The sequence below is a fragment of the Chenopodium album genome, chromosome 22, assembly GCF_948465745.1.
Source record: "Chenopodium album chromosome 22, dcCheAlbu1.1, whole genome shotgun sequence".
Taxonomy (NCBI): Eukaryota; Viridiplantae; Streptophyta; class Magnoliopsida; order Caryophyllales; family Amaranthaceae; genus Chenopodium; species Chenopodium album.
Genome location: NC_137855.1, coordinates 9,100,776 through 9,116,565, shown reverse-complemented (window position 1 = coordinate 9,116,565; position 15,790 = coordinate 9,100,776). Strand labels below are relative to the sequence as shown.

Here is a 15,790-nt window from a genome sequence, read left to right as displayed (position 1 = left end):
TATTAGATATCCAAATCCTGTAGAATTTCAGATATTTTTCACATCAAATTGGATATCCAAATCGTATTGGATTTCTTATACTACGTATTTCAGATATCCGGAAATTTATAATTAATATATCTATCTTGTATTGGTATCGTATATGATATCAATTTTTTTTATTATTATTTTTTTTTATTTGATGCGAATCTTTGATATGTGGAATTTATGTAATTTATCTTTCCCAATTTATACTTTACTTGTAGAATAGGGTTATTAGATGGGTGGTAAGTGCGAATTCTATTATTATAAATAAAAAAAAATAAAATTCTCATGTTATCATTCCTTAAAAAAATAAAATAAAAATGATATCTTTCCTAATGGAGTGATCTTGATGACTTGTTTACATTTAAACAAAATAAATTAAATATAATAAAGTCATAATTATTGTAATTACACATAAATCTTTCACAATAATTGCTTATTTACAATTATGGAGAGGTGAGATGATTTATATATTTATGACCATAGAGTAATCCCTCCATTGATAAAACACTGCTTATTCTGATAATTTCTCGTGTTTTATGCTGAACAAACTTGCCTATATGATCTGTCAAAAAAAAAAAAAAAAAGCCTATATGTAACGGAGATATAAGCACACAAACCCTCAATATTAACCACTAGACCAAGACTTCGATACATTAATTATACTAATCTAATGGTGCATTATGGAAACATATTGAGTTGTATTTAGGCCATAATTATTAAAATAATAATGTGCCGTTTCCTGAAAATAATGATAATTATGAATGCTTTATTCACTTCAAAAACATTGTTAATTACATTATAAATACCCAAAATAAACCACTTTGCTTCACTTTCTCCTTCCTTCCTTGTTCTACTCCAATTTCCAGACACTCTCTTTTCTCTCTTCTGTGTTTAAGGGTATTTGTGCTTTCTTTTGCGCCAAATCAAATCAAATTCTTCTTCAATCTAACCCCTTTTAATTTTTTTGCATTAATTTAATTTGGGTACCCAAAAAAACCCTATTTGATTCTCTCAAAAATAACCCAAAAAAATACAAAAATTATTAAAAGAAAAAATAATGGAAGAAAGTGGTAACATAGCAAACAATGTAGCTCAAGCCATAACCGCTGCTCTTGATTGGAGCTCTACCCCAGATACTCGCAGGGCTGCCTTTGCTTACTTAGAATCTGTATTATCTCTGAACTTTGCTTTTTGAGTTGTAAATTTTGTTTTTTTTTGTTTTTCGAATTTTTAATTTTGATTATGATCGAATTGTTGAATTTTGAATGTATGAACTGTTGATTTTGATACCTATTGTTGTATTTTGTAATTACCCATTTCAGTTTTCTTGATGTGTTTGAGTGTGTTGATGAAATTGATTAAAGTTTGGTTTTTTGATCAAATTTGTGGAACCCCTTTTGTGCATTTTATGGGTATGTAAGGATCATTCTAGCCCTAATTTGAGACTTTGATGTTTGAAATTATGGTAGCTGATTGATAATTTAAGCATACTTTAAAAAAAATAAAATAAAATTTTAGAGTATGCACTATATAAATGAATTAATGATTTCACTTAATATGGATTCAGAGATATTCAAACAAAGTTGTGGGTGGTATGTTTTCTAGTTTTTGTTACAATTTTTCTTTGATGCTTAAAATTTGGTTTAAACCTTCAAACTAATGATATATGTGATGCATGTATCATGTATGTTGCTTGGATCAAACTTCTATCTGCATTTGTAGACTGAGTATGTTGTTATTGAAAAACTCTGTAATGTTGTCCTTTTCTGTGGAAAATTTTGCATTTGTTAAAATTATATGACAATTTCTTTGAACTGTGGATTCATCTTACTCTTGTTTAAGGATAAGACTGAATGTCTTTCTTCAATTGACCTCTTTTAAGTCTGTGCTGCTTGCTGTTTTGAAATTCTTTTCCTTGGTTGTGTAATAGCCATGAACTGTTTCATTTTTTGCAGTTTAAAGCAGGGGATATACGTATCTTGGCTAGTACGTCCATCATTTTAGTTAAGAAGGAGTGGTCTTCTGAAATACGGCTGCAGGCGTTCAAAATGCTTCAGGTTGTTGTTAGATTCTTTTCCACCTGTATTTGTCTAGTTTATTTAATTTTAATCCTCTCCTTCAGTTACGTCAACTTTGCAGTAGATGGAAGTCATTGTACAATGCTTACCTCCTTTAAGATCAGTACTGTAGTGACATTGATTGTAGATGAATACAAAACCAAAGTTTGTCAATTGATTTTTTTTCAAAACTTGTTGTATGTACCAAATGGTAGTTCAAACCTATGCTAAAATTGGTAATACTACTCAAGCGTAATCTATAAGCTGGTATTGGCATCTTCAGCAGAAGTGGGAGCATTGAGTTTTGAATATTGATCTTGGGAAATAATAAGTCCAAATGATATGCGTACATCTATTCATCATGATGATAGTTTCTTCCTCGTGAATATCAGAAATATATGCAGGATTGTGGAAAGCCCCTCACCTATATCAGCTTGTCTTCGAGAACAAAAGTTGTCATACATACATATATTGGAATGTTGCTACTGGCTTCACAATTTTGTTATTACTTTTTGTGTATCTAACTCAATAAGAAGTTGTTCTTTTAGGATTAGACAACTATAAATATATAAAGCAAATTAAGGTACCCTGTTAAAGATATTAGCGACGTGGCCATAGTTTTGAACCTTTTGGTCTTTCTCTGTTCAAGGAAAAGAAGACTTCTTTGCAATATAATGTACAGCATTGGATAAAGATATTATTCATAATATGGCATAATAAGGAATATCTTGTCCTGATGTCAAAGGTTTTCAGCTCATTGGGTTTGTAAATCTAGCTGGTCAGATATGGTATTATAAAAAGGCTGGAGTAGAACCTGGTTGAGTTTTATTAATGATATGCAATTCATTACTTAGTCTAGAAATAAAGTAAGGCTTCTATATTTATACCTTTTTTGTAGCTAACTAGTTACTCTGTATTCCGTAACATCCTATTAGAAGTCATGGCCTAGCAAGACATGTCTAGGATAATATCCAATGATCCTGAAACTTGGCCTAAAGATATAACAATTGGATTAACAGGTTTTCCAATATTCATTTCTGTATATACCTATTGGGAAACCAATCTGCCTATTCAACTTTATGTTGTTGTATAGGTTGAAATATGAAGCTTATAATTAAACTTCCTAATCTGTCATATAAAGGTTCTAACATGAATCTAGTATTGTGATTGATTGAATGGTATTAACTATTAAGATAAGTTGAGATGTCAATAGCCTATATTATTTTGCTTGTTCCTACTGGCACCATACAAAAGAATCTGTCAGTGAGTAGGATGCGGTCACGGTATTAAAATGGTTACAGCTTACTACTCCTCTATCCTCTAATAGCTCTCAGAGTTCCTTATTTTTGAATGCCCCTTTGTGCTTTTTCAAGTTTTTGTAGACTGGCTCTCTTGATAAGCCAGATATCGCAAATTTTTCCCTTTTTGTTTTTATTTATTACATAGGACTAATAGCATTGAGGGGATACTGTATTGGTGTGCTTTCAGCAGTAGGAAATTTGATCATTTGTATTATGAAGATTGTATTCAACTTAGCATGCTTAAGTAACTTAGCATGCTTAAGTAACTTAGCATGCTTAAGTTAGAAGTTGTTGACGCTATATCTGGTGCAAGGGCTTATCAGTTGCAAGTTTTAAATAGAAGTTGATTTGTTGTCATATCTGTTGCTAAGGGGCTTTCACTTTTGTTCATCTTATATGTGATTCTTGTCCTTCCAAAAGGTTTGACTGCCTAATCTAATAATCTTCTATAAATCAAGTTTCCAAATACCAACTTGTATATGAACTTGCTCTGATTTTGTTTGATGATTTGTAGCATCTGGTAAGGCTACGTTGGGAAGAATTGAATCCAATGGAACGTCACAACTTTGCAAGCATCGCTGTTGACCTGATGTCTCAGGTTGCGGATCCATGCGAGGAGTGGGCTTTAAGAAGTCAGACAGCTGCTCTTGTGGCAGAGGTTTCAACTGAACTTTCTTTGATTTGTATTTGGTGCAGTCTGACTTGAGTGTAGTTACTCATCCCATTTTCCATTTACAGATAGTAAGGAGAGAAGGCCCGAATATGTTGCAGGAGTTATTCCCCTCGGTTGCAGCCCTCTCTAACAATGGCCCTTCTCAAGTGATTCTCCTGATTACTTTTGTCGTTTTTTAGCTCCTTGTTTTAAATTTGTTTTTATGTTCCTCTTTCTTCTGTGAATAAAATTAGCAGTACGCATTAGTTATTAATTTCTTAATGTGTTTATAGGCCGAATTGGTGTCAATGATGCTAAGGTGGCTTCCTGAAGATATTACTGTTCATAATGAAGATTTAGAAGGTAATGACGGAGAAGCTCAATTTCTTTCCATTCATTCACTTCACCTGGGAACTACTGCTTTGTCAAATGTTAATATTGCTTATGGGTTAAGGTGGGTGGGGGGGGGGGGGGGGGGTGGGGTGGGTTGTTGCTCTGAAGTTAGATTCATGAATTCTGTCGCATAAGCAAATTGAAGTTGTTTGTGCATTAAATGATTAAGCAATATGTTCTGTTACTTTTGGTATTAGAGCTACCAAATCATGTCAGATAGTATAGGTTTTTCTTTATTTCAAGTATTGGGTATAATTCTTCTCGTATTTTGAATTATTTTTGCAGAATGTAAATTTAACTTGTACTTTTTTTCCCCACTTATTTTTGGACCAAAAATCAATAGGTGACCGGCGTAGGCTTTTGTTACGTGGATTGACTGAATCTCTGCCAGAAATCTTACCTTTGCTATACACAGTAAGTTTAAAAGAATAAGAAGTATACAACTTTTTTCTAGGGTCAAAGTTCATAAGCATCACTTTGCAAGTGTCTCATTTTTATGATACTTGTGTAGTTGCTAGAGAGGCACTTTGGAGCTGCAGTAAATGAGGCTAATCAGCAGCATCTAGACATTGCAAAACAGCATGCAGCTACAGTTACAGCAACTTTGAATGCAATAAATGCTTATGCTGAGTGGGCTCCATTGCCTGATCTTGGCAAATATGCCATAATCTACGGGTAAAGTAACTGTAATGAAGTTTTTCTTAACTAGCTGTGGGCTGAGATTGATACCTTTTTCTTCTTACAAATTGTGTACTACAGGTGTGGCTGCTTGCTTACTTCTCCAGATTTTCGTCTTCATGCTTGTGAGTTCTTCAAACTTGTCTCTGCAAGGTATGCTGTGAGCTCCTTAATCGCTTTTAGGGCTAATCTATAATGTCACTAGGGTATCAATTGAATGTTATTAAGCCTGTGAATTGCAGGAAGAGACCAGCTGATGCGTCTCCGGCTTTCGATTCTGCAGTGCGCAGTATCTTTGAGACTATGATGAATGTTTCCAAAGATTTCCTTCACAAATCAAGCTTGGGTAGTGGGGCCGTTGATGACAGTGAATTTGAGTTTGCAGAGTTAATATGCGAGTGCATGGTTTCTCTGGGTTCAACAAATCTGATGTGCATCTCTAGCGATACTAAGACTAACATACTTTTTTTTTATCTTGAACAGGTGAGCTGCTCTCCTGCTTACCTAAGTTATAAGCTCCATATTTATTTTTGGGAAATAAAATTTATAATGGACAAATATGGTCAAATCTCCTTTGAGTTTAAGAGTAATTAGGGGCTCATTTGTGTAGCCAGACTTTTTTTAGTCAAACAATCAGACTGTGTTAGTAAAATATATCAGTATCACAAGTATGATTATCGGTATGAAGGATAAAAATCCATCATACCCAGCAAAAAACCACACTAGAAAGAAAAAAATGATGGTACTATGTTGCTGGTGCCTTATTCAATTTTTAAAAGCAGTTACTTGAATTTAAAAGTGTCCCCAATATAATTATTATGTATTGCCTTTTTAATCTGTATATATTGAGACTTCATCCTGCTCTTTATAGGCACAAAAAACCTTGAGCCAGCTCTTTGATTTTTTTTTTTTTTTTTTATAAACAATCTAATACTCCGATTATCTATATTATATTGCAGAGAATAGGTTCCATTTTTCACGATCTCTATTATTTTATCTAATAATTTTGGTTATATGATTTTTCAATTTGTTGCAATATATTTAAAGTATGTCAATAAAAAAGAAATCATGTTTTAGAAGTTGATGTTCTCCAAAGAGGATAATAAACAAGGGGAATTTTAAAACTGCGTAAGAACAGAGCAAATTTTGATTTATACATTATATATTGTTGCTTACCCATCATAGAGCAGAGCATCATGATCTTTTGTAGTCTTGTATTTTATACACTTAATACTTCTACTGTTTAATAGTTGATGCTTACTTCAGACATTTTTATCTTTGCAGATGCTGGGGTACTTCCAACATTATAAACTGGCCCTCCATTGCCAGTCACTGCCTTTCTGGCTGGTATGCTTAAAACTCGACCTCATTGTGTAATTTTCATTTTAGATCTTCACTCACCAAGAACTCATGCTTCCTTCTAGACATTAATGAGAGATCTACTGTCAAAGCCAAAAGCTCATGCAACTGGAGATGGTTCAGTAAACAGTTCTGCTGGCTCTGGACAGGCTGAAAGCGAGAAGAGTAATATCTTAAATTTTATCAATGATGATTGTTGTGGTGCAATTCTAGACACATCCTTCCCACGTCTTCTTAGAAAAGAAAAGGTCCATCCCGAGACAGCACATTCTTTTGGACCTTTAGAAATGTGGAGTGATGATTTTGAGGGCAAAGGAGAATTTGGACAGTACCGTTCTAAGCTGGTATGTAATGTGAAGCTTCATCTTTTTCCTTTATGATAAGTTCCTAGTATCTTTTTTGCTGAAAATTTATGAGTGCCTTTTTTTTTTCACTCGTAGCATGTAGAGGAAACGGGTTCACTAGTTATCTGGAAGGCAGAACTGCTTTAGTTTTGCTTTTGAATTATATCTTCACAAAAGTTGATGTCATATACCCCTGGATCAAGGTCTGAGCTTAGGGATATTAAAGTAATTGTAACAAAAACACAAATTCTTGAGAGAATACTGTGAAAAGTATGAAAGCATTTCGTTCCAATCATATGCTCTATCTTAAACAAAATTGTGTTTCAAAAAAAAAATCTTAAACGAAGTTGGGTCATCTCTTATATGCGTATTTAACCTTGGTGGATAGATAACAAAATACACATTCTAAAAAACAATGCTGTGAAATCTATCCATAAAATTAGTTATTATCGGAAAATTATGCTAGATAGACAAATCTAATCCATGAGGCTGTGACAAGGAGCAGTGACTAAAAAAACAGAAATCATTGATGAATAAAATCTCTGAATAACTTACGGTTTCAGAGCAAAAATAACCAAAGAGCAGTTGATGAGCATTGTTGTACATCTACATCAGCACGTAATGGGAATTCTTAATGTAAGCTATTTTATAATATATAGGCGACAGAAGAATAATTGTCTCTTGAGTTTCTCTCTTTTAATCCCAACTTTGTTGACTGTAACATAATCCTCGTAGCTAGTGGCATCTATGAAATCATCCGGTTGGAGCAGATTGCCCATGTAGCTACTTATACTTGCATGTAACCTGAGCCACTTCATCACTATTGATAATCAAGAAATTTTTATTCTCCATGGGTTGTCTTTACAAAACTGAATTATGCGCAGAATCTTCAGCCTAATAAAAGAAGAGGTCAAGTTTGATGGGTGGGCATGTCTCACTGTTTGCTGTCTGCACTCACACCGACATTGTGGCATACGAGATAGTGAAATAAAGCTGGAAACAGTGGTGGATTAAAAAATCTGAGACTGAATGACATTGCTATCTTTTAGCTATATCTTGTTGAGATTCCCTCAACAGTCATGTAGGTTTCCTTTACAGTATTATTAGGAGCGTTATCTTTACATATTTAAGTTAATGTAAAATAATAGAAGCATTTTACTTACTCAATTACTCCGTACATCCTAGTAGCATTTTGAGCCAGGACACACACATGACCAAAATATGTATACACTAGGACCACTACTTTCTGGAGACTGTGATCTAAATATATTAAAGTTGACATGGGCCTTCTGTTGTATTAAGTTTGCAACATGCAAGTTGATTGAGCGGTTCTCTTATAATCTATGTTTCTTGTCTGTGGTTCATTTTGTCCATTCATTCTTTTAGCAATTTCCTTTCATCTGATTGACATTTTACCATTTGTTAGATGGAGCTTATTCGGTTTGTTTCTAATCACAAGCCTATAGTTGCTGCTACAAGGGTGTCTGAGAGAACAATCATGATTATTCAGAGCTTAGTATCCTCTTCAGTGCCAACTCAGGTAGGGTTATATGTTTATATATATATAACATTCTCCAAAATTTCATTTCTTAGTTAATTTTACTCACAGACAATATCCTTGTATAGTATTCTTCTCTTTCTGACAACATGCATCTTCTATAGAAAGAAAACTTGGAGGAGCATTGTAGGACACGTGTCATAGTGTCTTCACAATAAGTATATTTAAAAATATTTAGCTGACTTTTCTCATTTCAGGATTTAGCCATACTGGAGAGCATGCAATTGGCCTTAGAAAACGTTGTTGTCGCGGTTTTTGATGGGTCAGATGAATTTGCTAGTGGTAGCTCGGAAATTCAACTTGCATTGTGTAGGATATTTGAAGGTTATACTTCAACTCTTCAAATATTTACAGTTAGTGCAATTTTAATCCAGCAAAAAAAAATTTCTAAAATTATCTATAATTTTTGTAAATTAAAGGTCTTCTGCAGCAGCTGCTTACCTTACAGTGGACTGAACCTTCGTTTGTGGAAGTCCTTGGCCACTATATGCACTCATTGGGTCCATTTTTGAAAGTATACCCTAATGCAGCTGGTGCTGTAATTAATAAGCTTTTTGAGCTTTTGACTTCCCTTCCTGTTATTGTTAAGGTTTTTCCTTTATCTTTTGGCTCCAATTATTGTGCTGGATTATTGTATGTTCGGATTTTTTTTAATCTGGTAAGTGTTTTATAATTTTTGCAGGATCCTTCTACAAACAGTTCCCGACATGCTAGGCTGCAGATCTGTACATCTTTTATCCGAATTGCCAAAGTTGCTGACAAAAGTTTGCTGCCTCACATGAAGGTGATTCTTGGTCTGCTCTCCTTTTCAAATTAGGGAAAGAAGAAATTTGGATTGGAAGTGAACCTCCCTAGAAAATTAGGCTGTGTTCTCTTCTCCTTATTCTTATTACTTACTCCATATTACTTTTTCTAAATCAGACCATATCAGTTAATTTCAGACAAGATCAGATTATATCTTCTTAATACTGTTTTGATTTTGTAATTGTAAAAATTATGAAATTTATATGTTTGGAAAAATACACGTTGAGATGAATCTAACAAGATTCCACTTGATAATGTTTTTTCTTATACATTGATGTACAAGTGTACAACCAAGGTCAAAGTTTAGTTAGATCAGACCAGATCAAATCAGAAAAATTAAGACCAGACCAGACTTTAGAAAATTCAGACCAGAACTCCTTATTTCAGGCTGAGAGATCAAAGCCTTGATCGTGTTGGGTTTTGATGACACTGCATTCCTTGTAAGAACCCACTTTTTTGTTCGGATTTGGTTTAGGTTACTGCTAAAATACATGAGTTTTGTATTTCTTAATGGATTTTATAATTACGTTTTTCCTACATTATTTTTTTTGGCGGTAACTATAACTCTTCAAGCATGCTTTTGCCAGTGATTTTTTTAAGTGTGTTATAGTTTATAATCATTTGTCAATCGAGAGGAAAATATCTTTGGAAGTCATAGAAAATACATGCTGTATTTAAACAAGATAGATATTGCTTTCTTACAGGGGATAGCAGACATGATGGGTCAGTTGCAAAATGAGGGACGTCTGCTTCGTGGAGAACATAATCTTCTTGGTGAAGCATTTCTTATTATGGCTTCTGCTGCTGGGTAATTACTTCATCTGCATTTAACTTAATATATGAATTTGTTGTGTAATTTTCTGTATTGATGGGTAAAGTATTGTATTCGCTACAGTGTTCAGCAGCAGCAAGAAGTTTTAGCTTGGTTACTTGAACCTTTGAGTAAACAGTGGATCCAGCAAGATTGGCAAAATGCTTATTTGTCTGATCCATCTGGTTTTGTTCGTTTGTGTGCGGATACACCATTAATGTGGTCCATTTTCCATACTGTAACTTTCTTTGAGAGGGCACTTAAGAGATCTGGAATCCGGAAGAATAATTTGCAGAATATCTTAGCTGGAACACCTTTGCAACCAATGGCTCCTCATTTGACATGGATGTTGCCACCTCTTCTAAAAGTATGCTCTCCCACAAGATTTGAACTCAAGTGGCTCTTCATGTATTCATTTCTGTTTAAAAAAAAAAAAGAGAAATTGTGGCCTCATAAAAAAATTGATAAAATAAAAAAAATTAAATTTAAAAAAAAAAAAAAACAAAAAAAAAACCTGCTCCCTTTTACAAATATTATTCATTGCTATTTTGGGGGTTTAGAAAAAGATGTAAAAAGTTTCTTCAAAATAAAAAAAAAAAAAAAAGATGTAAAATTATTTGAAATAGTAATTGCAGACAGTTACTGTGCAACAGTATTGTTGTAAGTTGTGTCTAGTTCTTAAGAATCTAATTCAGGGCGGAGAACTATAGTTATCCATGTATTGCATCTGCATATAAAATAATCTACATGATCTAATTAATGCAAGGAAAATTTGTCTTGCTGCAGCTTCTCCGTGCTATGCATTCACTTTGGTCTCCTGCCGTGGTCCAATCATTACCAGGAGAAGTGAAAGCTGCACTTACCATGAGTGATATAGAACGTATTAGTCTTCTTGGAGAAGTGAACACAAAAGCTCAAAAAGCTCCTTTGGGCTTTGCTGACGGATCATTGACAGATATGAGCAAGGATTCCTATGGAGAGCCAAATGAAAAAGACATACGTAATTGGTTAAGAGGTATCAGAGACAGTGGGTATGTTGCACACTGAAGTTTATGCATAATCTTTAATTTTGGGGTTTTTCCTAGGTGACCCTGTTTTGTTACTGCATTTTCTAAGCATTGTCCTCATTGTTTACTAATCGGTGATAGAGGCGTTTTTTGACTTAATCGAAACAGAAAATGCCCACTCATATGTACTCTCTGTCCATTTTTGTTTGTCCCATTGGGATTTTGTTAGTTATTTTATTTTTGACTGGGTGGAGACGTGGAGTTGATGAGAGATAAAAATGATGGGACTTAATGTAGCAGATGATTATGAGAATGAAGTTGTGGTCCCTCACAGCTATTCATAGTATGTGGCACACTCAAAAGGATTAAAAGGAAACTTGGGCAAACTATAAGGGAAGGAGGGAGTATTATATAAGGAAAGGATGTCTATGTACCTGCTGTCATTTTCAGGAGACTTTGATGTTGTTATCACTAACCATGCTATATAGTCATTTGACATCGTGGAGAAAGTCAACTTTTGTCTAAACTTAAAACCAGGAAACTATTATTATTGGTATAAATTGTAGTAGATTTTACTTGGAGTCCAATGTGCATAGACTGTGTTTGTCTATTTGATATACCCAATCAATATTCTTCCAATGTTATCAACTTTCACATGCATACATTTTATGAATTTGAAGTTATTCTTAACCTATAACCCTTGCCATTTTTAGGTATGATGTCGTGGGCTTATCTACTACTATAGGAGATGCTTTTTTCAGAAGTTTGGATATCGATTCCGTGGTTCAAGCTCTGATGGAGAATTTGCAGTCAATGGAATACAGGCATTTGAAGCAGCTCATTCATTTGGTCATCATCCCTTTAATCAAGTCTTGCCCTCCGGAGTTATGGGGGACATGGCTGGAAAAACTTCTACACCCAATACTTCATTATGCTCAGCCATCTCTGAGCTCCTCATGGTCAAGTCTTTTAAATGAAGGTAGGGCAAAGGTTCCAGATGTTTGCAATGTACTTGGAGGGTCAGATCTGAAAGTAGAAGTAATGGAGGAGAAGCTGCTTCGTGATTTAACTCGTGAAGTATGTGGGATATTGTCAGCATTGGCTTCTCCTGCACTTAATGTTGGTCTTCCTTCTTTGGATCATTCAGGCCATATTACTCGTTTTGATGCTTCCTCTTTGAAGGATTTAGATGTATTAGCCTCCTCTTCCGCTGTTAGGTATGCAATATTTTAATTTTTTTTACAATATCAGTAATATATTGCTCAACGAAATGGAATTATAGCTATATATGCAATATTTGTATTTGTCTCAATGCTTCTAGACAATGATTGGAAGCATTATTGGGCACCTAATTAAATGTTATAATTGTTCTCAGCTCCACATAGTCCACAACATAAGGCTCTTTACTTCTTATTATTTTGACACGCCTCTCATCTTTTGTTACATGCAGTTTTCTATTGAAGCACCAAACCTTAGCCGTCCCAGCCCTGCATTTATGTCTGGATGCTTTTAAATGGACAGATAGTGAAGCTATGGCAAAACTTTGTTCATTCTGTGGTGTTATTGTTGTTTTGGGTATTTCAACAAATAACGGGGAACTTCGAGATTTTGTTTCCAAAGACTTGTTCTATGCAGCTATCCAAGGTTTGGCCCTTGAATCAAATGCTTTCGTAAGCTCGGATCTGGTTAGTCTATGTCGTGAGATTTATTTCTATCTAGCAGATAGAAACCCCGCACCTAGGCAGGTGAGTTGAGATCATAAATAATTCTCTGGTGCTTTGGTGAAGTAATTTGATTTTAAAACACCTGCCTTAATACCAACAAACTTTTGTTGATCTCTCTCTCTCTCTCTCTTTATTTATTTTTTTTTTTGGCTTTATTCAGATTTTGTCGACGCTTCCTTGCATTAACCCTCAAGATTTAGCTGCTTTTGAGGAAGCTTTGGCCAAGACAGCAAGCCCCAAGGAGCAAAAGCAGCATATGAAAAGCTTGCTTTTACTGGGAACTGGAAACAAGCTAAAAGCACTTGGTGCTCAAAAGAGTGTCAATGTTATCACAAATGTGACAGGTAATTCGGTGCTTCCCACTCCCTCTCCTCTTATGCCCCACCCCCTGGCTTTGCGCTCGCCTTTATTCATATATAATTGAACCATCACGTTGAAGTTACAATAATAGAAAAGAAGGGGAAGAAAGGATCCATGGAGTAACCTTATGATTTTGCACAGATGTGCCTGTGTAAAGGGCTTGCTGTTTATTCAAGATGACAAGGTCAAACATAGCAGATACTTTATTACAAATGTGGGGTATAATTCATAGTTTTAGCCTGCATGAGATATTGTTTAGGTGAACTTGGCGTTTATACATAGGAAAATTGATTAAAATCCGCCTAGCATGAAAAAAATTATCATAAATTATATCTTCACTTGGGGGAATTATTTGAATTAAACAACCAAGGGAAGATCAAAACTTAAGGGGGGGTGGGGTGGGGGGGGGGGGGGGTTTGGGGTGTATAGCGAAACTCAGGGGCTTGTTTGGTTGACTAGATACAAAGTAAAATCGAAGGGTGGATATATTTGATTTAGTGATGGGTTTTCAGAATAGACTCCTCACTTGGTGTGGTTTTCAGAATAATCTTTGTGCATAAGTGCTACCATAAATTCTAATTTTTTTTTTTTTTTTTTTTTTTTTTTGAAACACTATAAATTTTAATTTGATGGTAAAGAACTCTTTTTCTCTGAGAAAGTCAAATTGTCAGTTGAAGTGATTATCTGCTTAAAACTATTTTTCAGTGAGATCTCGGGCCACCAGTAGCACTTTAGATACCAGAACTGAAGATAGGGATGCTATAGGATTGGCTGCAATCATGTGAGTGCTGGTTATAAATCATTAATTTTGTACAGAGGAACTTCATCCGTTTAAGTCAGAATTTACAGAATACAGTATAGAAGTCGAGTTTTGAGCGCATGTTGGGGCATCATATATTATCTTTTTTGACATCAGAAGGCAGATGCTGTAACCTCTGATGTGAATTCTTGCGACATCTAAACCCTGCGTGTGTGATCTTCTATATCTGTTCATCTTGATAATCAGTTTAAACGGACCTTGTTATCACATTCTTTACCTCACAGCAGAGTTTTGATACATGTTGTAATTTCATAGTACATAAAATCTTTTGAGCTTAAAAGTGTAGGCTAACTTAATTTAGGTTTTTGAACAAGGGATTGGATAATCGGCATCTGAGCTTAGAACTGTTCTAGCGTAGTGTAATTGCAGGGCCTTATTTTGTTTATTTTATCATTTGTAAAGCTTATAAGTTTGCATTATCTCGAGTATTTAACCTTCATGGTGTGATCTGTGTTACGGTCATAGTTATTGTCGATGAAAATATGTGGAGGGAAGGCCTGTTATTAGAGAGAGCATGTTTGGTGCAAAGATCTTTAGGGATGGAAATGGGATATATTAGATACTTAGATATACTAGTAAATGAAATACTACTTGGTCAATTCGAATTGAGGACAAAAATTGTATTTTTAGAGTGATAGAAATTCTCAAAATTACGAATTTCTGAACTTTTAGATGTTTAGGCAATCTAATCTATGAAATCTATATTTATAATATGCCGTCTTAAATTTTCTTAGGGTAAGAAAAATAAGTACTATGAATCTCTCTTCATTAAACATTAATTCGCCACGCGTCACTCTCTTAAAATGGAATTATGTACCCATGATCCCCTAACTGATTATGTGATGATCTTTATAGTCTATAATAATTCATTGTAGTATACACATGGTAAATGGGTCAGGTTACAATCTTGAGATTGTTATCCATACATTAATTTGACTTCATAAACATATCTTTCAATTACATCCCTTTCAATACTAGTGACTTTGCCTAATTTCACTGTTATGACTTTGCTCATTACTTGGCACATTGCCTCCACCATACATCATAATAATTACAATAAAATAATCAATCAATCAATCAAAGTCTTAGTCTCATTAGTAGAGTCGGCTATATGAACCAAAAGAGTATTGAAGTACATAAAAACCAAGGAACATGTAAAAAATCAAAATTCGGCTCATAAAACCGTCCTTCCAAAAAATTTATTTGAATTCTAACACCCTAACATGCATTTCTTTGTCATATGGTAGTAAGTCATATTCATTGTCACATCACTTAAAAAAAAACTCGTGCAAAAAAACTAGTTTCTTATATGAATGAAGATTGGATGAGTCTACAAAGATTTTGCTAACTATTACACTTAAAAAAGTTACAATGAAAAAAATAAAATAAAAGGGTATATCCTAAATTGAATGAGCTGAAACCCAACAAAGTCTATCCTAACTTGTTAGTAGGCCTCCTAAATTATTTATTCGAAAGGAGTAAGATTGAACACGTTTACATGCATACCTTCTTTCTTGAATTAGCTCTACTTTTCTTTTTGGCAAGAAAGTAAAGTACCTTTTTAAATAATTTATGATATATATAAATTAATCAGTAGCACAATCAAAAGAGTTTCCAATTGGATTGCACCCCAAAAAAAATTTAAAAAAAAAATTTAAATAAAACTATTTGAATATGTTTAATTTTTAGATGTACTCGAGTGTATAGCAGAAAATGAATTTGTCCTGATTAGATAGGTACGATGCATAAATGTCATAAATGTGACTAATTAAATGTCTCAATCCAATTGACGAATCTAAAGATTTTCGATAAATGTGAAATAGAGAATTGGAAAAAGTAAGGGACTAAGGAAGCCATAAAATTCATGAACATGAACCAAGGTCTCCCAAGATGGC

At 34.2% G+C, this 15,790-nt stretch overlaps 1 protein-coding gene across 1 annotated transcript; it reads left to right on the top strand.

The window, feature by feature from the left end:
• Positions 1–902: 902 nt before the first annotated feature.
• On the top strand, positions 903–14,314 carry LOC145603642 (protein HASTY 1-like). The gene is made up of 22 exons (XM_081659590.1): positions 903–1,195; positions 1,983–2,084; positions 3,900–4,043; positions 4,124–4,204; positions 4,331–4,400; positions 4,774–4,844; positions 4,942–5,105; positions 5,190–5,261; positions 5,351–5,591; positions 6,393–6,455; positions 6,533–6,811; positions 8,238–8,351; positions 8,567–8,693; positions 8,789–8,958; positions 9,052–9,153; positions 9,878–9,981; positions 10,069–10,351; positions 10,771–11,015; positions 11,705–12,208; positions 12,442–12,736; positions 12,876–13,059; positions 13,781–14,314. Exons 1-22 carry the CDS (start codon positions 1,085–1,087, stop codon positions 13,858–13,860), a joined length of 3,606 nt encoding a protein of 1,201 aa, XP_081515716.1. The 5' UTR covers positions 903–1,084; the 3' UTR covers positions 13,861–14,314.
• The last annotated feature ends 1,476 nt before the right edge of the window (positions 14,315–15,790 follow it).

What these genes read in the sequence shown, in the direction of transcription:
- LOC145603642 (XM_081659590.1), top strand. Translation starts at nt 1,085, where the DNA reads ATGGAAGAAAGTGGTAACATAGCAAACAATGTAGCTCAAGCCATAACC. An exon ending in CCTTTGCTTACTTAGAATCT is followed by an intron (nt 1,196 to 1,982) that starts GTATTATCTCTG and finishes CATTTTTTGCAG; the next exon opens with TTTAAAGCAGGGGATATACG. An exon ending in TGTTGCCACCTCTTCTAAAA is followed by an intron (nt 10,352 to 10,770) that starts GTATGCTCTCCC and finishes GTCTTGCTGCAG; the next exon opens with CTTCTCCGTGCTATGCATTC.